We start from the raw sequence: 24,780 nt of genomic DNA, 5'->3' as shown, positions 1-24,780 counted from the left end.
GTGAAGCTTGACACACAAACAAGCTAAGTGAGTTGTATTTACAAGATTCAGACAGACTAGGCAGGTACATGGATGGGCGGACTGATGAACACAATGATACCTACATGCCCCAAAGGTTTGTTTCTGTGTGTGTGTGTTAAGAATGTTGGCACAGCGGGACATGAATGGGCTTGTTCTGACAGTTGCACATAAAATGGCTATTTGTTAGCAAGTCATTTATGCCTATTTCATGCATGTTTGTCCAATACACCTGAAACAAAACAACTCATGGCCGAGCATCCTGCGCCAAGGGTAACTCAAGCATTCATTTATAAGTCACACTGATAGTCAAGAAGGATGAACATATGGCGCACAATGCTATGTGGGCTGAGCGTTCATTGGTTGAGGAAACAGTATATTATGCATACAATCACTTCTGAAATAAACAGAATAAGGTGTTATAAGTTATAGCGCTGGAAAAAAAAAAAGGCTGACACACACACACACACGACTGTAGCTCCTGTCCTGGTAAAGATCTCAAAAACACAAACACTGCTGAAAAATGATTATGTGCTACGATATTAACAGTTTGTGTGCTCCAAGTGGTCAGTGTAGACTCCAGGGCCTAACGATAGGCATCTATGGGTGGGTTTCAATGGGGCACCGCAATCTCGTTTGAACCTTGTGTGATATTGCGGGATTTGACCACTTATGGGGACCTCCCCTCCCATTGTGCAATATATACACAGTATAACTTCACATGGACAAATGGTGTACTGTTTTGTTTTCGGCTGCAATCACTGAAGCAGTCGCGAAAAGGAAACAGGAAGAAAAAGCGAGTGGGAGACGTCGTGTCAGTAAGTCATAGCCTACACAGCTAAACAGAGTAGCTGCATTCTCTCGCCTGCAAAACTGCCTCGACATGTTTGTGCTCCGGGTCAAACAAACAACACAAGTCCACTTTCCCACCACATCGTCACTTTTTATTTGCATTTTCAATGTTTTTGTGTGATTTGCCCAAAAACTCAAAATTCTGTGTTTTTTTTCCCAACCGAAGTAGAGAAATTACATCATATGCGCCATATTTTATCCCTTTAGTGCCTGCCCTCAAACGAGACTGCGGTGCCCATTTAATTACTGACAACATCTAACTGCACAGCAACATGATGTATACAGTTTCATCAAAAAACAGACCTGTAACAGTAAAGGAACTTGAATGGTACACGTACAGCTCATGACGACAATGCGGTAAAACATTTGTAGTTTGTGTCCTTGTGTACACGAAATCCAGGTCTTCTCAAAACACCCAATATGTCTGGTCATACAACCCCTGGCAATAATTATGGAATCACCGGCCTCAGAGGATGTTCATTCAGTTGTTTAATTTTGTAGAAAAAAAAGCAGATCACAGACATGACACAAAACTAACACATGCATCAAATCAGATCTGCTCGTTAGTCTGCATCTAAAAAGGAGTGATCACACCTTGGAGAGCTGTTGCACCAAGTGGACTGACATGAATCATGGCTCCAACACGAGAGATGTCAATTGAAACAAAGGAGAGGATTATCAAACTCTTAAAAGAGGGTAAATCATCGTGCAATGTTGCAAAAGATGTTGGTTGTTCAGTCAGCTGTGTCTAAACTCTGGACCAAAGGCAAACATACTGGTAGACCAAGGAAGACATCAAAGTGTCAAGACAGAAAACTTAAAGCAATATGTCTCAAAAATCGAAAATGCACAACAAAACAAATGAACGAATGGGAGGAAACTGGAGTCAACGTCTGTGACTGAACTGTAAGAAACCGCCGAAAGGAAATGGGATTTACATACAGAAAAGCTAAAGGAAAGCCACCTAAACAGAAAAAAAAACAAGGTTACAATGGGCTAAGGAAAAGCAATCGTGGACTGTGGATGACTGGATGAAAGTCATATTCAGTGATGAATCTCGAATCTGCATTGGGCAAGGTGATGATGCTGGAACTTTTGTTTGGTGCCATTCCAATGAGATTTATAAAGATGACTGCCTGAAGAGAACATGTAAATTTCCAGTCATTGATGATATGGGGCTGCATGTCAGGTAAAGGCACTGGGGAGATGGCTGTCATTACATCATCAATAAATGCACAAGTTTACGTTGATATTTTGGACACTTTTCTTATCCCATCAATTGAAAGGATGTTTGGGGATGATGAAATCATTTTTCAACATGATAATGCATCTTGCCATAGAGCAAAAACTGTGAAAACATTCCTTGCAAAAAGACACATAGGGTCAATGTCATGGCCTGCAAATAGTCTGGATCTTAATCCAATTGAAAATCTTTGGTGGAAGTTGAAGAAAATGGTCCATGACAAGGCTCCAACCTGCAAAGCTGATCTGGCAACAGCAATCAGAGAAGGTTGGAACCAGATTGATGAAGAGTACTGTTTGTCACTCATTAAGTCCATGCCTCAGAGACTGCAAGCTGTTATAAAAGCCAGAGGTGGTGCAACAAAATACTAGTGATGTGTTGGAGCATTTTGTTTTTCATGATTCCATAATTTTTTCCACAGAATTGAGTGATTCCATATTTTTTTTCCCCTCTGCTTGGTCTAAAAAAGTAACCGTTACTGACTGCCACAATTTTTTTTTCCTGATTTCTTAAAGCCAGAAAGTTGCCATTTGAAATGACTTTAGTTTTGTGTCATGTCTGTGATCTGCTTTTTTTTCTACAAAATTAAACAACTGAATGAACATCCTCCGAGGCCGGTGATTCCATAATTTTTGTCAGGGGTTGTACATTCACATACAACTTCACTCCATGAGGTCAAGTAGTCAATCTACAACTGATACAGATGCTTTTGTAAAATTGTAGATGGCTGAAAATAAAATTCTTGGGCCATTTTCATAAAGCAGTATTTCTAGTTTAGTCGAATAAACTCAACTGACTAGTTTACTGACATTAGTTGTTGCACAAGGCGCTTAGTTGACTTAGGTTTTATGTTACCCGACTAAACTTTTTTAGCCTGGTACAGAGGAGACTAATCTTATTTTAGTTGATAATACTTCAATGTCTTACCTCAAAAAATGGCAGCTACCATGTACCAAAAGCACCCCATACATCGCTCATATTACTTCAAAAGGAGAGCTTCCTCTGTTTTTGGTCATGGCTGCAGCAAATGACCGTCATGTTTGTGACAGTTCTCACTCCAGCCACCGGGCGTCGTTGTTACGCTGAGCAATGTGTGCATAAAAAGGTTGATGAAAGTGTAGAAGAAGAAACTGCTAGGCTAAGTGCTAAGCACATCGTTCTGCAGTTTGTATAGGTCTGTAAATGTTAATAAAGCCAATTAAGAAAACAAAGGCTGGATAATTCATGACAACGACCAACCTGGAAGTAAACAAAACTGTCGCGCATGGAGCCATCTCTCAGCAACGGCAAGTGCGAGGCCATTATGCCTTTGAAAACAGTCGACTAAGGTAAGACAGCTAATCTACAAGTTTAGCCATCGGTGTGAAACTAATTAGATGGATAATATTGGGTGACTAACTGTAGTCCACTAAGAATGTTTAGGAGACTGAAAGATTAGGTTGCTTTATGAAACCAGGCCCTGAAACGCAATTGTTTTACTTATACACCTTTCAGATAAACAGGACAGCACAGCTCAAGCCTCTGTTAAGTTTAAAGGTTACCGTTCTTTCAATATGGGTACATCACATGTTAAAATCTGAATGGGTTATGTGACCCAGATCTTGGCAAAGGGAACATCTTGACTCATTGTGTCTGTTTCATGGCCTCTGGGACAGTATTCTTAGAATGCACATTGGTTTTAACAGTTTACACAATCTCCAGGTTACTTTATACACTCAACAAAAATATAAACACAACACTTTTGGTTTTGCTCCCATTTTGTATGAGATCAACTCAAAGATCTAAAACTTTTTCCACATACACAATATCACCATTTCCCTCAAATATTGTTCACAAACCAGTCTAAATCTGTGATAGTGAGCACTTCTTTGCTGAGATAATCCATCCCACCTCACAGGTGTGCCATACCAAGATGCTGATTAGACACCATGATTAGTGCACAGGTGTGCCTTAGACTGTCCACAATAAAAGGCCACTCTGAAAGGTGCAGTTTTGTTTTACTGGGGGGGGATACCAGTCAGTATCTGGTGTGACCACCATTTGCCTCATGCAGTGCAACACATCTTCGCATAGAGTTGATCAGGTTGTCAATTGTGGCCTGTGGAATGTTGGTCCACTCCTCTTCAATGGCTGTGCGAAGTTGCTGGATATTGGAAGGAACTGGTACACGCTGTCGTATACGCCGGTCCAGAACATCCCAAACATGCTCAATGGGCGACATGTCCGGTGAGTATGCCAGCCATGCAAGAACTGGGACATTTTCAGCTTCCAAGAATTGTGTACAGATCCTTGCAACATGGGGCCGTGCATTATCCTGCTGCAACATGAGGTGATGCTCTTGGATGTATGGCACAACAATGGGCCTCAGGATCTCGTCACGGTATCTCTGTGCATTCAAAATGTCATCAATAAAATGCACCTGTGTTCTTCGTCCATAACAGACGCCTGCCCATACCATAACCCCACCGCCACCATGGGCCACTCGATCCACAACACTGACATCAGAAAACTGCTCACCCACAAGACGCCACACACGCTGTCTGCCATTTGCCCTGGACAGTGTGAACCGGGATTCATCCGTGAAGAGAACACCTCTCCAACGTGCCAAACGCCAGCGAATGAGAGCATTTGCCCACTCAAGTCGGTTATGACGACGAACTGGAGTCAGGTTGAGACCCCGATGAGGACGACGAGCATGCAGATGAGCTTCCCTGAGACGGTTTCTGACAGTTTGTGCAGAAATTCTTTGGTTATGCAAACCGATTGTTTCAGCAGCTGTCCGAGTGGCTGGTCTCAGACGATCTTGGAGGTGAACATGCTGGATGTGGAGGTCCTGGGCTGGTGTGGTTACACGTGGTCTGCGGTTGTGAGGCTGGTTGCATGTACTGCCAAATTCTCTGAAACGCCTTTGGAGACGGCTTATGGTAGAGAAATGAACATTCAATACACGAGCAACAGCTCTGGTTGACATTCCTGCTGTCAGCATGCCAATTGCACGCTCCCTCAAATCTTGCGACATCTGCGGCATTGTGCTGTGTGATAAAACTGCACCTTTCAGAGTGGCCTTTTATTGTGGGCAGTCTAAGGCACACCTGTGCACTAATCATGGTGTCTAATCAGCATCTTGATATGGCACACCTGTGAGGTGGGATGGATTATCTCAGCAAAGGAGAAGTGCTCACTATCACAGATTTAGACTGGTTTGTGAACAATATTTGAGGGAAATGGTGATATTGTGTATGTGGAAAAAGTTTTAGATCTTTGAGTTCATCTCATACAAAATGGGAGCAAAACCAAAAGTGTTGCGCTTATATTTTTGCTGAGTGTATTTCACTTTCATTCTTACTTGGATAGGAATATCCCACTGTGTGCAAATGCAAACCTTTCATAAAAGACATTACATACGTATAGATGAACTTGAGTAAAATATATTTTTTTATACTCTCTCCATTTGTAACTCTTCTCTTAATGTATCCAGTTAACTATTAAAAACTACTGTATACTGAAACGCCCTTTGTGAACCCAGAAAAGAACTGTGTGCCTTGTGAAAGATAACTTGGGTTTTGGCTTGTGAAAGGTCCAACATGTACTTAACATAATTTAAAATAATCAATGCAAATCCTTGTCTCTAGTATAAAGGGGGTAACACATTCTGAAGTTCGTGTTGTAAATCTGTAGTCTCAATCCTATTAAAAATAATTAAAATAGAGGTTCTCATTCCTGCAGCTGATTTTAGTGATTAACTGATTTCCTAAAGTGTTTGTGATTCCACCAGGTCTTCTACGGAGTACTGCACTGCCCTTCGCCAGTTCTAGCATCCAAGCACAATTTGTTTCCACCAGGCTAGAAAGACCCTGATCTGTGCGGTGTGTAGTTAGTATTACTTTCATTTTACTTTCAAAAACAAAGGTGACTTGTTCAAATATGTCACTACAAGGGAATAGCTTAATTTTTGTTGAGAAGTTACAACCATATTGCGTTCATTGTTTGTTCTGAAAAAAGTTAATCAGCTGCGGTTGGGTTGCTGCAAGTGACTCAGCATCTGAAAGCTATTGTGTATATTGTACCACCATCTAGTGTTCATTAGCAGAACATGATCATTGGAATATGCCTAACATGTTTTCACCAAGGCAAGATGATAATCTAAGAAGCCCAAACTACAAAGATTATCACCACTTAAGTTTTTGGTCATTTAGTTCTAATCAATCTAAGCTTAAATATGCCAACATTAGTCAAGTAGTTACACTGTGCATGAAGGAAGGAAGGGTAAGTTCCAAAACACTGTCACAAGTAGTTGTTAGTTTACCAGAAATTCAAACATATACTTCCTCAACCTTGCATAAAAACAATATAAAGATAAAACCCAATAGTGTATGGCTGTTTTTTTTTTTTTTTTTTTTTTTTTTTTTTTTTTTTTTTTTTTAAACAGTATGAACATCTTTATATATATATACCTGCAAGCTTAGGGGCCATAGGATCCTCTGAGACATGAACAGGACCATCTTTCACCTCTGCAATTTTGTCAGGCTCTTCTGGCACAGGAGGCGAGGGAGCCACCACTTCCACAACATTCTTTACCTCTACAAATGCCTGAGGGCCCCCAGGCAGGGGTTTGGAGTTGTGGAAGAGGCTTGCCCAAGACTTGGGGAGGTTGGCAGCAGGTGCAGCTGGAACTACAGGAGAATGAGCCTGCTCTGTCACTAATGGCTGGGTGACAGAGTCTAGGGAGACCTGCTGAGCCTGTTCCCCAGTATCACAGTCTTCTTTGTGTTCATCACAATTAATAGGAGTCTCTGGTTCTACAAGCCCATTGGCCACCTCACCGTTACTTGCCTCCTTCTCCACCAGTTCAGTAGTCATAAGAGAAGGGGCAGCAGAGAGAGTATCATCAACAGCCACTGGAGGAAGAGGTGATTTGGAGCGGGGGCTTTGTGTTCCACTATCTATGAGTTCAGGGCTCTGTGGGGACAAATAATCTGGCTGCTGGTCTGCAGTCCCTGACCCCTCTGTCATCCCTCTGCTATGAGAGGAGGATGAAGAGGGAGAAGTTGCATTGTTGCCATCTGACAAAGAGGTTGCTCCACTTGTTAAGTCTAAGGAAGAGTCATCAGGGCTATCACAAGTCCTCTGATTGGCAGTGGGTGTGGGGACAAAGATAGCTGATGTCACGACACCTGCTGATGATTCCACAGGAACAGGATCAGGGGTAGAAAGTTCAGCCCCTGATAGTGTCTTACCATCCAGATCATCAGCACTGTTCTGCAGGACACCGAGTGCATGTCCATTCACCAATCCTGCCACAGGTGTTCCATCCACTGCATTACTGTTGTCACTGCCAGTCGACCCCTCTAGGTAGTTGTAGTACCCTGGCGGTCGCTTTTTCTTTTTCTTCCTCTCCCGCTGCCCCAAGCTACCAGACACTCCATCCATATCCAGGCAAGACTGATGATTGTCCAGAGCTAAACCCTCAGAGTCAGGTCCATCCAGTGAGTTGAAGTGTGTTCCATCAGGTACATCATCTGCTGAACAATCTGTCTGATGGGCCTTCTGAGATGACTGGCACCCCAGAATGAACTCTGGAGCCTGGGGGTTGAGGGTGCTGGATACTTTACACAAAGGATCATTCACCCCGACAGATGCAGACTCCATCACTTCATCAACGCCAAACTCAATGTGCTGATAGTCTTCAGCTGCAAATGAAATTACAATTAATTACAAAAACTGAGATTTGTTAACACACTATTCACTCACTGGACTAAATACACAAACAGAGATCTGTTTTCCAGAACAAAACTGCCTAATTTCACACTTATGAATAACTAAGTACAATCAAAAAATCTTGCGGAAGCACTGATAATACAGATAGCCATGTTTTCACATTTGAAAGCTTTTGCATAGTTTTTGGGCTCCTTTACTGGAGCATAGTAGCAGTGTTAACTATTTACTGAACACACAAAATACACACAGTAGTGTTCAGAATAATAGTAGTGCTATGTGACTAAAAAGATTAATCCAGGTTTTGAGTATATTTCTTATTGTTACATGGGAAACAAGGTACCAGTAGATTCAGTAGATTCTCACAAATCCAACAAGACCAAGCATTCATGATATGCACACTCTTAAGGCTATGAAATTGGGCTATTAGTAAAAAAAAAAAAAAAAAAAGTAGAAAAGGGGGTGTTCACAATAATAGTGTGGCATTCAGTCAGTAAGTCTGTCAATTTTGTGGAACAAACAGGTGTGAATCAGGTGTCCCCTATTTAAGGATGAAGGCAGCACCTGTTGAACATGCTTTTCTCTTTGAAAGCCTGAGGAAAATGGGACGTTCAAGACATTGTTCAGAAGAACAGCATGGTTTGATTAAAAAGTTGATTGGAGAGGGGAAAACGTATACGCAGGTGCAAAAAATTATAGCCTGTTCATCTACAATGATCTCCAATGCTTTAAAATGAAGAAAAAAAAAAAAAAAACAGAGACGTGTGGAAGAAAACAGAAAACAACCATCAAAATGGATAGAAGAATAACCAGAATGGCAAAGGATCACCCATTGATCAGCTCCAGGATGATCAAAGACAGTCTGGAGTTACCTGTAAGTGCTGTGACAGAAGACGCCTGTGTGAAGCTAATTTATTTGCAAGAATCCCACGTAAAGTCCCTCTGTTAAATAAAAGACATGTGCAGAAGAGGTTACAATTTGCCAAAATAAAAAAATAAATAAATAAACAATTATAATAAAAAATAAAATAATAATAAATCAATTGGCCTAAAGAGAAATGGAGGAATATTTTGTGGACTGATGAGTAAAATTGTTCTTTTTGGGTCCAAGGGCCGCAGACAGTTTGTAAGACAACCCCCAAACTCTGAATTCAAGCCACAGTTTACAATGAAGACAGTGAAGCATGGTGGTGCAAGCATCATGACATGGGCATGTTTCTCCTACTATGGTGTTGGGCCTATATATCGCATACCAGGCATCATGGATCAGTTTGGATATGTCAAAATATTTGAAGCGGTCATGTTGCCTTATGCTGAAGAGGACATGCCCTTGAAATGGGTGTTTCAACAAGACAATGACCCCAAGCACACTAGTAAACGAGCAAAATCTTGGTTCCAAACCAACAAAATTAATGCCTCGCAGATGTGACGAAATCATGAAAAACTGTGGTTATACAACTAAATACTAGTTTAGTGACTCACAGGATTGCTAAAAAAAGCAGTTTGAACATAATAGTTTTGAGTTTGTAGTGTCAACAGGAGATGCTACTATTATTGTGAACACCCCCTTTTCTACTTTTTTTTTTTTACTAATAGCCCAATTTCATAGCCTTAAGAGTGTGCATATCATGAATGCTTGGTCTTGTTGGATTTGTGAGAATCTACTGAATCTACTGGTACCTTGTCACATAGCGGTACTATTATTCTGAACACTACTGTATAGCCCTGGTCATAATTATTGGCATAATCACCCACATTTGTGTGTGTGTGTATTTTTATACTGGCCTAACCCTATGACAGGTGCAAGAAGCTTCTAAATGTTTACACAAAACCTTTACAGGCTGCCACTGTTCCCACAGCTTTAGTAACCAAACATTAACGCTGTACAGCCATTCAAATTTCACAAAACTGACAAATTTACAGCTCATTTTAATGAAAAGAATGCATTTGCCAGAGGAGATTTCCACAGTGAATAATTTATTTTCCTTCTTATGCCATCTTGGAGAATAAAGCCTTGGTCTCACCGAATAATGAAGGATGAATAATGAGCCACGTAGAATGTTTTTTGTACGAGTCCAGTTATTCAACAATCGTGGGATAATAGTGGCTCAGAGGCAGAAGATTCTGCTGACAAGGCTCATCTCTGAGCGTGGCACTAATTTCAAGTTCAAAATTTAGCAACACCACCATAGGGTAGTTTGTGTATGAGGTACTACGAGGACAAACAAGGATTTTAGAGGCATGTTTGTGGCGAGGACGAGGCTGTTAAAAGCCCATTATCCAACCACCTGGTGGCTACGAGGACAGGACAGGCTATTTTGGCTAAGCCCTCCTGCACACTAGAATCTCAGTTTGTGCGCCAGACGCTGTTTATAAAATAATTATTTTGTAGCGGATTAGTCACTTTCTGTCAGAGCTTGGATGTTGAAAACACTTGTAATCGCTTCTGACCGCTGAGGCGGCGAACATATTTGGAACAGCCTAAAAGCTAATTAGTTAGAATGTTTTCATAGCTTGGTAAAACAGTTGCATATTCCTTAGGGGTGGCTAAAAAAAAAAAATCGATTCAAGTCAGAATCGCGATTCTTATTTATTATGATTCTGAATCGATTCAAAATGCCCAAGAATCGATTTTTAAAAAGCATTTTTTAAACATTTTCTTACTTACTCGCTGCGTGTACTGTTTGTCAGGCAACGGCTTCCGTACTACAGCGTCCCTGCGAGGGGAGGGTCCGGTGTGCTTCAAACATTCGTGAGCTGTAGCTTAGCATGGCGGACGAAGAGCTAATTCAGCCAGCACCGTCTTTGCTGAAGGCAAATGTCTGAGCGCATTTTGGATTTTATTATTTTCTGTGTAAGAAGGAGCTTGACATGACTTATGCAGTGTGCAAATTCTGCAAAATGAAAGTCAAGTACTCCGGAAACACTTCAACTCCGCAAGCCCACATGCTACGCTATGACCTGGAGCTAAAAGAAGCGGAGCAGCGGTATCTGCCGACGACTGACCAGCGCTTCGCTAAACCGCCAGCCAACTCTGAACGAGCAAAGCAGATAAGTAAATTTACACCTAGAATCACATGATTAACCTTGTAAAGCTGCATTTTCTTACACATAAACATTTTTTCCGTAATATAACTATTTCTCAGAGCTGTTTGAATCAAAAATCGATTCTGAATTGAATCGTCATCGAATCGTGAGTTGTTGTACGATTCACATCCCTAATATTCATTCCTTCTTTATAAGCAGCTGTAAAAGTATGTTTATGATAGATTTAACATCGTTATAATGGATCAGATGAGACGTACTTGTGTGCATTTGCGCAGAATGCGAGTTCGCCAAACTGCGTTGTTGCAGACAATAACAGCTGGACATACGGTGTCAAAATAACTAAGCCGCGGAAGAAATAAAGCCAGTGAGAAGTGCAGAGGTGAACGTCCAGGAACTCGTGGTTCAATTCTAGCTGGTCTGGTTATGAATGTGTTTTTTTTTTTTTGTGGGGGGGGGGGGGGGGGGGGGAGCGATCCACACAGTTGTGGGTGTATATAATTAAAGTGGCCACCTCATTGTGGTGTCTGGTCACATAGAGCTGGGTGAACATAGAACTGCTGCATTTAATGACTCTGTGACACAGGTGAACAGCAGCCTGCTGCACGGATGTGCACACTGGCTGGACTGCAGGAGCGTCTTTTTTGGACTGCGTTTAAAAAATGTGACATCTTGAATGGATGCTGTGAATTGAAAACCCACACTTTAAAGGAACCAGGTGTGGGAGGACTGAAGGGTTGGACCAAACCCATGCCTAAACGTGCACCAACATCACGTTACATGGTGCTACATGGATCACATGTGGCTTGACATGGATCATATGCGACGACACGAGCCATTCGAGACTGGATGGGGCTCAAATGACAGGTCAGTCGTGGCTCACTGGAGGCCGATACGTGGAACATGTGAGGTACAGAGAGGCACATAGAGGCGCCTAAGCAGCAGATATGCGATAGCGTAAAATGTGGATCATTCTTCGAGTAATTCTTCGTAATTATTCGGTGGGGCTGAGGCTTTACTGCAGGAGGAAGCATGTGTGCTAATGTGAGGTTTTGAGATTATTTGTGACCTGACCCACTTGCTTAATGCCCGTTCCTGGGGCATGCACAGTAACAACCTAAGATGTCTTGTGAATCACTTCAGAGGAGTTATCTGGTTTCAAAAACAGGATTTTTAGATTTCGAAGTGTTTATTTCTCACTACAGTTTGCAAAATTACATGAGAAACATATTCGATATACACAGTAATAAGCTGCTTCAGAGCATTTTGTTTGAGTGAGCAGCCAGCTGAAGTCACGCTGCCTTTCTTTACTCTAGCAGTCAGTGTCCTTCCCAGCATCCCTCGCATAGATCGGGGGAAGACCCCACGTGATCTGACATCACTACCAAATGTAGGTAGGTCATGGCCGTCTGATCACTTAAGTTTCTTCTCTTCAAGAACAGAAATTCTAAATAGTTTCAACACAGCAGAAAATTTTATTATATTGGTAATATATTATGAATTCCATATTTAAATAGTGTTGCCACAGTAACAGAAGTTACTTTAATTTTTACAGTTACTTCATTAGCAGCTGTGGACAACTTGTCAGCAGCTACCGAATGTAACAAAGGAACTAACTACTAATCTAACTTGGTTATTTTTAAGATTGAGTAACACAGCAAAGTAACGAGTTACTCAATGTTTGCTCAAGTTACTCAATGATTGCTGTTACTCAATCTTAAAATTAACCAAGTTAGATTAGTAGTTATAAGTCGTCAGCAGCTGCTAATAAAGAAACTGCATAAACCTAAGTCATACAAAGATAATAATTTGCATCACTTTTTACCAAAATTACAGCAAATTTAACTTTTGACCACTGTGCAAACTGAAATTCACCTCTCAGCATTTTTGCTGTTTTTACCCCATAACATTCATTCAAAGATAGTCCAAACTATACCTTTTTGGAATCTTTATGATCAGACCAATAATAATACAATAACATGCTTTTGGAGGGTGGTAAACATTTTCAGAGGCCCGACGTTCACGCCCAGTCGCCAAAAATGACTGCTATTCGCCCGAGTTAAATGGGGGCGAATAGCTGTCATTGCGGGCAGTGAACGGAGGGACACAGAAAATGCATGCCACACGACAAAAGCATGTTAATTGCATTATTATCACTTTTTACTGAGAAACAACACGTAATGCATACATAAGTTGGCTCACTTAACTTCTGCCGCCTGGCGCGCGCGCTGCTGTTGAAATTCAGCAGTGCGTCCTCGTCAAGCTGGCTGCTGCTGTTCACTGTCGACCTACCCATGAGAAAATCATCCGGAATATCCACATTGGGACCAAAACACACTTCTCGCCTTTTAATCTTTTTCTCTGCGGACAGTTTTCTTTTTTCCCCCTCTGCGGACAGTTCTTGGGCTGCGCGCGCACTATGACGTCATTTGTTTACACACAGCGGGCAGGTATAGCCAGATAGCATCAACGTAAATCTACGATACTGGCCTAGCAACGCACCAGTAAAGTGATAATAATATGGAATACCTTTCAATATGATTGGTGCATTTTTAAATTATGATCCTGTGCAATTCTTCAAGTGACCCCTACTTGGCTGCCTATTGAAGGTTCATCTGGCTACTCAGCATTTTTAAAGAGTAATGTCTAAGGAGTATGTGTGCCAAATTTGGTGCTTGCATCACCATTTGAAGCATTTTTTTCAGTTATCCGCTGCACTACAGATGTATGGGCATGTGACTGTCATCCTTGACAGAATTCTGCCTGCTTTGCAACATACCTGCATGATATCTGCATGTTTCTGTGTTTGTGGTTTGTTTCTGTGCCAGACATCTGATGCCTTCTATTGAAATCTCTGACTGCAAACTTTAACCGATGCAGACAGGAGTTCAAAGTTGCGCTGCAGCCAGCCATGTCAGAATTCCCTTTGTGAGTGTGCACGTATTTTATATATATAAAAATCCACCCCCTCCTCTTTCTTCCAGGTTTTGAGCCACCCCATATTCAGTAACTTAACTTTGGAAATTTATTTAAAAAAAAAAAATTCCCACTCCCATATTTTCCAAAGTATAAGTCACAGCAGGCAAAAAAAGCCTCTTGAAGAAGGGGGAAAAAAAAAAAAAAAAAAACATATATAAGGCACACCAGAGTATGAGCTCTTTCATTTGGGATTTTTGTGCATTGTTGAGGTTTTTTTTGTATTACTGGCATTTATTCTTTTATTGTTGGAGTTTATTTTGTTTACTGCTTCAATTATTGAGAAAGTTCTATATAAATAGTCATAATTACCACAGGTGGGAGTAAGTCACTGTCAAGTCATTCTCAAGCAGCGGTGGGCACTGTTCAGCTAATCTGTTAACCAATAATTATCAAAGCTAATGCTTTTGTTAGCGGATTAGCTTTTCAGATAAGTTTTAAAACCATCATCGGACCAATTATCTTCCGATAAATTTAGTTCCGATAACTTTCAGTCCACTAACTTTTGTTTTGTTTTTTTTTTTGCTGGTAAAATGAGCAAAGTTTAACAGTCAAAAACATTTGTAAACCCTAAATTCAAACATGTTAATCCCTGTTGCGTGTAGATCAGTGGTTTGTGGCAGACTGGGTGTCGCTTGCTGATATCATTAAGCGCAGGCGTGATTGGCCGGTTGACGCATGGAGCATTGTGGGTAGAGTAGTTCAGGTTCACTGAACATTACACTGTTACCGTCCGCTCGACACAAACAAAACGGACTAATTTTAACATTAATTTCTTTGTGGCATGGGATAATTTAATTGCCAAGACTTGGTGGGACAGAGGAGATCTCACGGCGCAGCCGTGAGGGACTTTTCTTCACTGTTTATGTGGAATATTTTCTTCAGAATTCAATGAATCCCACAGAAACTAACAGGTAAGAAGTTGTATTTACTACGTGTCTTTTACTCTGCCAATCAACACATTAATGTACGTATTTTGGTTGTTTAAGCCGCAGGGTTCAAAGCGTGTGAAAAAAGCAACAGCTTTTAGTTCATAAATGACGGTGTATATAATACTGCGATAAACTGACTTCTAATACTGTGTTTTATTGCTTTTGAAAGATGACAGTGTTTGGGGTTTTATTTTTTGTGCAGTTTTTTTGTGTGTGTGTGGGTTTGTGATTCTTGAATTTACCCAGCAGCCACTACGGAGCTTAAAGTGAAACTGGCTTATCAGAAGCCAACAGTGTAATCTGATGTGGCCGTGTCCGAATCAATACTAAAAGTTATCGGTTGTTTGTAACAAAGATAATTTTTTTTTTTTTTTGTTAGCAGTTTATCAGTTTAGGGTCATAAAAGAACAGTTATTGGATTAATGGTTGTCGAAGCTAACTTTATCGTTAGCTGTGCCCACCGCTGTTCTCAAGTCATCAATCTTCAAGTCCCAAGTCAAATCACAAGTCAGCTTGCAAACAATTGGTCATTATGACTCGAGTCTCGACTAGGGGCTTGCTGATTCATGAGTTGATGGTGACTTACTCCCACCTCTGATAATTACTATTAACAAATTTGTGAATTTTCGGCATACAAGTCGCACTAGAGAATTAGTCACATGGCCTCTCAAACTAGTTACATAAAAAACAAATGACCTACTCTGGAAAATACAGTATATAAAATTGTTTCTTTTGCATTTAACCTATTTTCTTGATAACCACTAGTGCTATTAATATTGACCAGAAACCTAGCAATCGTCAGTCTAGACAATGATCACATCTTTATGCATGTCTGTACTTTCAGGTGCCATAGGATCCTCTTATACACAAATAGGATCAATTCCCCCCTTTCTCAAGACTGAAAGTCCTAGATGAAAAAGTTAGTTTGCTGCAATTAGCTGCAACCTGTCAGAAGCATTTTTTTTTCCAACACTGCATATCCTTTGCCAAGATGTCATATTTACACTCAAAATAGCAGTTATAAACTACTATTTTTGTAGCTTTTGCTGAATTTGTTTTTAAATAAATGTTAATTATATCAGGTCCTTCAATGAACTTTCAAGGGACACCTGGAACAATGGCAGCACAGTAAGTCAGGTTTTGTATAAAAACATCATGAAACAAAGCTTAGCTAGATTTAGTCAGCAAGCACAAGCTCAAATGTTGTAATAAGTGCGCCAAAAGGTCTAAAATATCCTTCCCACCAATGTATGAGACACCTATGACTACCAATAGATACACTTATGTGGAATCAGTCCATTAACTATCAGAATTGAGAATCTGAACAGAAATGTCAGGAATAACGGCATTTCAGACCAGGGCAGTGCAACTCTAATATGCAGCTCATTACATAGGAAAATATTGGCATCTATTACACATGTAAATGGTTGAACAGACTGTCATTTGTAGATGTAACTTTGTGTACACATTCATAATGACATGATCAGTGATGTTATCCCAAGACTTTTCTGATGTCAAGAAGCTGAAAAGTTCTGCAAAGCAGCTGGAAGAGAGAGATTATGCAGTTTCGGAGAATTTAAAATAACACGTTGACAGTGGAAAACAATGGTTGTTCATTAATGTATGTGAATCACTAGGTCTTCTTGTGGATGACATGAATCTGATCTGAGGTGAAGAAAGAGGCGAAAAAAAGAATGTGTGCAGAATAACTGTGGGATTCTACCTCTGATGTTGCTTAGCCTCATCCCTGCAGTAGTTTGTGCAGAAAAAAAAAAAAAAAAAAAAGAATAATTATGAACAGGTTCGCTGTGATATGTGGGTAAATTCTTCAAATGAAACTGCACGGATGTGCTTTCTATGCAGCCAACAATGGCAAATCCAGCCGTACTGAGCAATACAAAGTCGTATAAACGTGCATATCATTCTGATCTTGGCAAAATTGTACTGTACATGCATTAATTCTATTGAACCTGTATTAATGGTAAATGTCCACCAGGTGGAGATATTCCATTTTAAAGAACCTTGGGACACTGATGACCAGTCTGTTGCTTATAGTATTACATAGTAAACTGTGTGTATATTATCATACTGCAACTATTCCATACAGTATGGACTGCATTCCAATTGGAGGCTTTCATATAAATCAAAGGTCTCAAACTCATTCCAGAAAGGGCTGAGAAGGTGCAGGCTTTCTTTGCAACCACCCACTCCACCAGGTGATTTCACTGATTAACTGATTCCACCTCCTCAAAGTGATGATAATCAGTGATATCACCTGGTGGAGTGGGTGGTAGTAAAGAAAGCCTGCACCCTCTTGGCCTTTTCTGGAACAGGTTTGAGACCTCTGATGTAAATGTACCTAATTAACCTAAATGTTTCATACAATTCTTCAGCAGAGGACTGAGTTGTTGAAGAGGATTGTGAGATTTCAGATTCTAGAATCTCAAAACATGTGGGGAAAGTGAAAATTTATATCCAAATATGTATATTTTCTCTGAAATCTGGAAAGGACGGAAACAGTAATAAAACTGAAACTTGAAAATAAATTGACAGTATCCAAAAATACACCATAATTCACAATTAGTGCATTGAGTGTTATATTGGGAGACATTCCATTACCCCCCCTCCCCCTTTTTGTTTTGGCAGAATTTCCAAATGGTCCAAAAATAACTAGAATATGATACAAGCAAGATGAACAGTTATTGCAGTTTGAAATTAATTTCCTCACAACCATTTATCATCAATACATTTTGCACTACAATAAGAACAAAAATCCTTACATGAAATTCAGAGAGGCATAAAAGACCACAAATAAAAGTTGAACAACACACTGAAGTGATCCAAGTAGTAGTAATTGGATCTTTTAGAGTTGCTTATATACAGTGGGGTAAAAAGTATTTAGTCAGCCACTGATTGTGCAAGTTCTCCCACTTAGAAAGATGAGAGAGGTCTGTAATTTTCAACATAGGCACATTTTAATTATAAGAGAAAATAAGGAAAAAAAAAAATCCAGAAAATCACATTGTAGGATTTTTAAAGAATTTATTTGTAAATTATGGTGGAAAATAAGTATTTGGTCACCCACAAACAAGCAAGATTTCTGGCTCTCACAGACCTGTAACAGCTTTTTTAAGAAGCTCTTCTGTCCTCCTGTTACCTGTATTAATGGCATCTGTTGGAACTCATCTGTATAAAAGACACCTGTCCACAGCCTCAAACAGTCAGACTCCAAACTCATCCATGGCCAAGACCGAAGAGCTGTCAAAGGACACTAGGAAGAAAATTGTAGATGTGCACCAGGCTGGGAAGAGTGAATCTACAATAGTCAAGCACGTTGGTGTGAATAAATCAACTGTGGGAGCAATTGTAAGAAAATGGAAGGCATACAAGACCATTGATAATCTCCCTCGATCTGGGGCTCCACGCAAGTTGTCATCCCATGGGGTCAAAATGATCATGAGAATGGTGAACAAAAATCCCAGAACTACACGGAGATTACCTGATGAATGACCTGCAGAGAGCTGGGACCAAAGTAACAAAGGCTACACACTACACAGAGAGGGACTCAAATCCTGCAGTGCCAGGCATGTCCCCCTGCTTAAGCCAGTACGTGTCCAGGGCCATTTGAAGTCTGCCAGAGAGCATATGGATGATACAGAAGAGGATGGGGAGAATATCAAATGGTCAGATGAAACCACAATAGAACTTTTTGGTAAAAACTGGACTTGCCGTGTTTGGAGGAAGAAGAATGCTGAGTTGCATTCCAAGAACACCATATCTACTGTGAAGCATGGGGGTGGAAACATCATGCTTTGGGGCTGTTTTTCTGCAAAGGGGACAGGACGACTGATCTGTGTTAAGGGAAGAATGAACACGGCCATGTATTGTGAGATTTTAAGCCAAAACCTCCTTCCATCAGTGAGAGCATTGAAGATGCAACGTGGCTGGGTCTTCCAGCATGACAATGATCCCAAACACACCACTCGGGCAACGAAGGAGTGGCTCCGTAAAAAGCATTTCAAGGCTCTGGCGTGGCCAAGCCAGACTCGAGACGTCAACCCCATAGAAAATTTGCTGAGGGAGTTGAAAGTCCATGTTGCCCAGTGACAGCACCAAAACATCACTGCTCTAGAGGAGATCTGCATGGAGGAATGGGCCAAAATACCAGCTACAGTGTGTGCAAACCTGGTGAAGACTTACAGGAAACATTTGACCTCTGTCATTGCCAACAAAGATTATGTTACAAAGTATTGAGTTGAACTTTTGTTATTGACCAAATACTTATTTTCCACCATAATTTACAAATATTTGTTTTTTTTAAATCCTACAATGTGATTTCCTGGATTTTTTTTTCTCATTTTCTCTCTCATATTTGAAGTGTACCTATGATGAAAATTACAGACCTCTCTCATCTTTCTAAGTAGGAGAACGTGCACAATCAGGGACTGACTAAATACTTTTTTGCCCCACTGTAAAGTGAAATGGCTTCAACAGTGCAACCAACAATTTACAGTAACAATATGCACAAGTAGTTACAATTGCTTCAATAGTAAATCATTATGCAGTGAGAGGGACAAAGTGAAAAGGTGAACAAACAGGAAAAATGATTAGTAAGTGGATTGGGGACTGTGCCTTTCAACACAAGCAACTCGTCACCCAAACCGTAAACCCTGATGCACTGCAAGCGTTAACAGGGTGTGAGACAGCAGTTATATCTGTAACTGGGATTAAAAGGTCTTCTAGTAGAGTTAATGAAATTTAATTTGCCACAATAGAAGTAGCAAAACCATACCCCTGTAAAGCTAAACAGATCCCTATGTTAGCAACCTCCACAAATCATGTCTTTAGTATATGAGCTGCAAAGAAATCACATAAAAACTTAATGAATCCAATTTAAGTACAACTTAGGGACCCTGCAGTTGTGAAAATGAATTATATGCAAGAGAGGTTAAGATACCTGACAGCATCTTGAGCATGCAAAGCTCTACAGATTTTACCAACAGCCAAGAAAGAGAATACAGGCATAAGGTTTAGAAAGCCACCAGTTTCAGAAATCTGGATTCTCAGTTTTATAGCAAACATCGAGTGAAGCCACAGGGTATCAGACTCCTCAACTCACCGCAAACCTGCAGTCCCATTGACTCCATAATTAAAGGTACAGCAGGAGTGCAGTAAGTCCCTAAATAATCAATACAAATCAAGTTAAGGAAAAAGTGTCAGGAGCAAAGGAGGACTAACTCAATGAATTGCAGCTAGTTTTACATTTTTAATTTAGTGGCACCAAGTTTCAATTATAAAACTGTTGACATTCAACAATGCAAGTTAAACTAATTCACTAACTACACGCATATGACATGAAATCCATCTCTGTGCCAGGGATGTCAGGTCCAGTCACATTTATTATATTACACTGGGCCTACTTGAAGTAATGAGAACATTCAGCTAGCAGAGACAGCAGAGTGTTCTGACAGCTATTAATTTTCAAAGAGGAGAATTGCGTGGTTATGTGTGTGTGTGTGTGTGTGTACTGTACCTACCAGAAGACTGACTGACACAAGGAACTTTGTCATTGAAAGGAGGAAGCTGCAAGTTTAAAAATAAATAAATAAATGAACAACATTTATTTATTTTAACAACAAAGTGTACACAGAAAATAAAAGTACTCGCGACTGGCCAGTAGGGCTGCACCACTTGATCCAAGTCAGTTTTATTGTCTGAAACATTGCAACTGGGCAACAGTAAATGTGCAGCCTTGCAATTTACAGTCAGGTCCATAAGTATTTGGACAGCGAAATGATCTTTCCGATTTTGTCTCTGTACACCACCACAACAGAGTTTAAATGAAGCAATGCACTTGCAGGGGAGACAAAAATAGCAAGGATTTTTTTAATTTATTTTTTACAAGTTTGTGAAGTAGATGTCACATTCTGGCTCTTGACGTCTTCTAATGAAGGCACAGACCGCACTGAGGCAGACAACAGCGTGAGTGTTTAATGTTGCACTGTTGTCAGATGACCTCCAGCAAAATATTTAGAAATCACATTTACTCCCCAGAACAGTGTGTGAGAGAATGCCAGAATCACAGCACTCCGGATGCGCTGAATTAATTGACACCAAAATTAATGTACATTTAGCTGTCTTCATTAGTACTTTTTTTTTTATTTAATCTTTATTTATCCAAGTTAGTCCCATTGAGACAGAGGTCTCTTTTACAAGGGAGACCTGGACAATTATAAAGTTTCCAATTCACCTAACCTGCATGTCTTTAGTATTATTTGCATTATTAAAATATTCATGTACTTGCAGCCTGCAAGGCCTGTAACGCTACAGTGGCAATAGTCACAAGAACACTTGCGAAACAAACAAAAAAAAGTTCCAGCACCTGGCGCAGTATTGATAATGAAATGTAAGCATGTAGGTTAACCTGTGAGAGCATGGTAGAGACATAATAGGGACCGAGTATAGACTTGAAAATGCCATTTTTTTTTTTTTCCCCCATTTTGACCATGTTCTTGCTGTGTTCATCAAAATTTTAAGGATGCTGTCTATTGCTCATGGTCTCTAAGTGAGATGGGGCCCTTATAGGCTTCGGTGACTGTAATTAGAGAAACTTTGTGTGGCACTGTAGTTGGCTGTCATTCCAAAATTGTTAATGAAATATTTTTGTCACACCCCTTGAATTGAGGATGAAAATCTACACAAGCACATTCTGATTGTTTCATTTCAACTCTATTGTGGTGATGTACAAGAAGAAAATTAGAGTACTCACTCGTAGGAGTGCCATGGGTGTTCCGCACAAAATCCTGGGATGATCCACAGCCGATGTTAGGTTTGTTGGAATGCTCATTTCAACAAATAAAAAATAAATAAATCATAAATAACTCATGCCCTGTATAAACCCTCTTCTCATTCATTAAATGTGGTCCTTGTCAGCTAATGTCATGAGGGTCCGTCAGAAAGTTGTGTACATGCTCAAAAACTGAGCAGACATCAGATGGAGAACTTTCCCGAAAGTTGCACTTTTGGTTTGTTGCGTACTTGTTCGTAGCTTGACAGTGGACATTCAGACGATGCTGAGCTGCTTTCTCAGCAGCAGAAACACCATCACAGCAGAATTCCGTATACAGTGGCAGACTGCAGGAAGTGACCTGAGGTGTGGTGTACATCAACAGTCTGTTTGTCCACTCGTTCCAACAGGAGGGGCGGCCCAGCGCGCAGATACAATACATGAACCATATCATTAGCAAAATACTTACCGACCACCAGACTGCATTATCAGAGTTATATATATATATATATATATATATATATATATAAATAAATAAATAAAAGACTTAATGATCAACACCACTGAAATGTATTTAACACTGTTTAAACAAGTCAATGAAAGGATAATACAGCAAGAGAATGTCTGAACAGAATCAGCAATATGTGCAGCGCTACCGGACAGGCTTTAGTCTCAATGAGAACAGTGTTTTTTCAAATTGGAATATTTCACATTGATTTAACCCTTAAATACTACGTGGCCAACATAAAGCAACACAATATTTACCATATTTTTAAGTACTTGATTTTTGAAATGAAAGTTTCTTACCTCAACATAACATCGTGGAGTCACAAAAAACTGGTTTATCTCATCAGGACTGAATTCCCCAAAGATGTACTATGAGAAGAAATTAGAGGCATTAGCTGAATCCAAAGACAATTCCATAAAAATGTTTTCCCACATTTTACAGAAGAAAAATCCAATAAAAATATAAAAGCACAACGCAATGCTAAAATACTCTCAGCCATATGAGCATCATCTTTCTAATTTGCAGTATATATATTATATACTGTTATTTACATTATTAAGATTCTACTGTCTTACTTACAATATGTACATGTTCAATGAAGCCCCTCAATCAAACAATATTTTCATTTATGTACTTTTGACAAGAGCGGATGTTAGGTTTGAGTATGCGGAAGTTACCGTGCATGCCGACATCTGCAAAATGTCCTCTCAAATTAGTCTAATCCTGCTGTTCTTTGTCAATTGCCAGTACTCTGACATTTGATAGACATTTATTCATATTTATTCGCTTGAAGTGAGCATGACTACCAATTGTATATTATCTGGAGCCCGACATGAGGAAAAGCTCAAAATAGTAACGCCATCAAAGAATGCTTTAAATGTGACCCGACTGTTTTAAAAGTCATGTTTAAAGTAATTCAGGGAAGTTTCCACCTCTTTAAAAAAACAAAACAAACAAACAAAAAAAAAAATATATATATATATATATATATATATATATAAACAAAAACAAAAAGGCAGTTTAATGGTGTGTGCCTTGTTTCAACTGTAAAGGTGCTTAGAAATTCCCATCATTGTTGCACATTTACTATGTATTCATGTTTCTCTACCATGTTACATCCCTCAAAGATTAGATTTATATGAGAAGTATCAAACTATTCTTGTGCACGTGTTTGTGTGCGCGCGTGTGTTGCTAATCCTTTCAGTGACAAAAAGCGGAATGTCAACCAGAGAAAAGAAAGTGCAGCTCAAGCGCATGTAAACAAGTAAAGACCCCACTGGAGGGCCCACATTGCTGAATTGGCACTACATGTGACAAACTGACAGCCATAATCCAATGGTCTCAGGATGGCTAACACATTCACAACAGAAAGAATGTCCCCTTGCTGCTTTCTGCAGGAGTGCCACACGTACCAAACTAAGCCTCTTTTGCCATTTGTATGGATTGAGGATTACAAACAATTAACCACCTGTATGATTTCAACAAGGCTGGAAAAATGTTGGCCTTAAGGCATTTAAAAGTGCCATGTGTGACTAGTGTAAACAGAAATATCAACCACGTCAATGAACTACTAAACAGAGGTTTTAAACCTATTATTCAGAAACTGAAAGAATGGGTGATCAATGGTCTAACCAAAATCTAATAAAAACTAAAGTTACTGATAGTCTGAGGTGTTTTTATAACAACAACACTTGGAACAGCTACAAAATGGACATTTATTAATTCACTCATTACTAGCAAGCAAACAATTTCTGTATTTTCTGAAGTATAAGTTGCATTGGTCCAAAAATGCCTCTAAGAGGGAATGAACCTCCAGTGTTGTCCCTAAACATGGGCCAGTGCCAGGTTGTTACATGGTCAGTGCCATCATGCCGATTTTTACTTGAGGCCATCATATATGGCCATTGGGTGCTGCAAAGACTTTGCGTGCGTGCGTCTGTCTGTGCTCAGCATAAATCATTCTTGGGAGACAGACCTTGGAGAGGTTCACAGATGGCTAACCTAATAAAATAATTAAGGCTGCAGCTATCGATTATTTTATTTCTATCGATTAATCGGATAAAAGGTACTTTTGCGTTTTTAAAACAACATCAACAGTCCAGGGCTCTTTCCAAGCAATGCCACAATGTCGCTGCACCATCACAGCTTGTCAAATTTGATGTATCCCTTTGTTTTCCTGGGCAATTATTTATTTTTTCACATCTTTACAAGTTTTGGATCTTTCCTGTGTCAGGAGCTCAGCCAAAGTCAGACCAAAGTCTTGACATTTTGCTGAAATGGCGATGGTATGTGGCTTTCTGTTTTTTGTTTTCCCCAACTTGTAAAATGTAACCATTTTTATTTTTTATTTTTTTTAAAGGTTGGTGGACTGAGTTCCCTGCGTGAATTTATTTTATCCCTTTTTCTCTGCAATTCAGCAGATGCATTTCAACTGGAGGTTGAACATGCAAGCTTCGTAGTCAGTTTTTTAGTCAGGGGGGTCTTGACCCTCTTCATAGTGGAAAAGCCCTTTTCACAGTCTGACAAAGTACTTGAAACCTCAGCCTTGTACTGACAGTCTCGTCACAGTGCATGTGTATTGGGGCACTACAAGTAAACGCATTTAATACGTTTTGTTTCAACATGCTAATCATGTCTACAATCTAAATTTATACAGTCAATAGTATATGAATACTAGGTATAATTGAATACAATACCAGAGTAA

At 39.9% G+C, this 24,780-nt stretch overlaps 1 protein-coding gene across 2 annotated transcripts in view; it reads right to left on the bottom strand.

Annotated features, from left to right (window-relative positions):
* Positions 1 to 24,780, bottom strand: part of usp10 (ubiquitin specific peptidase 10) — a 76,115-nt gene that overhangs the window by 20,962 nt on the left and 30,373 nt on the right. Inside the window, exons 2-5 of one of the 2 annotated variants that reach the window (XM_034190334.1) lie at positions 22,376 to 22,444; positions 20,319 to 20,364; positions 19,901 to 19,960; positions 6,568 to 7,803 (exon numbers count right to left, since the gene is read on the bottom strand). In XM_034190334.1, the coding sequence (XP_034046225.1) occupies positions 6,568 to 7,803; positions 19,901 to 19,960; positions 20,319 to 20,364; positions 22,376 to 22,444 (1,411 nt within the window). The remainder of the gene's footprint in view (positions 1 to 6,567; positions 7,804 to 19,900; positions 19,961 to 20,318; positions 20,365 to 22,375; positions 22,445 to 24,780) is intronic. The other variant, XM_034190339.1, reaches the window with a different exon arrangement.

The sequence above is a fragment of the Thalassophryne amazonica genome, chromosome 2 (genome assembly GCF_902500255.1).
Source record: "Thalassophryne amazonica chromosome 2, fThaAma1.1, whole genome shotgun sequence".
NCBI lineage: Eukaryota > Metazoa > Chordata > Actinopteri > Batrachoidiformes > Batrachoididae > Thalassophryne > Thalassophryne amazonica.
The sequence above is the reverse complement of the archived record's forward strand: the minus strand, read 5'-3'. Positions and strand labels throughout refer to the sequence as shown.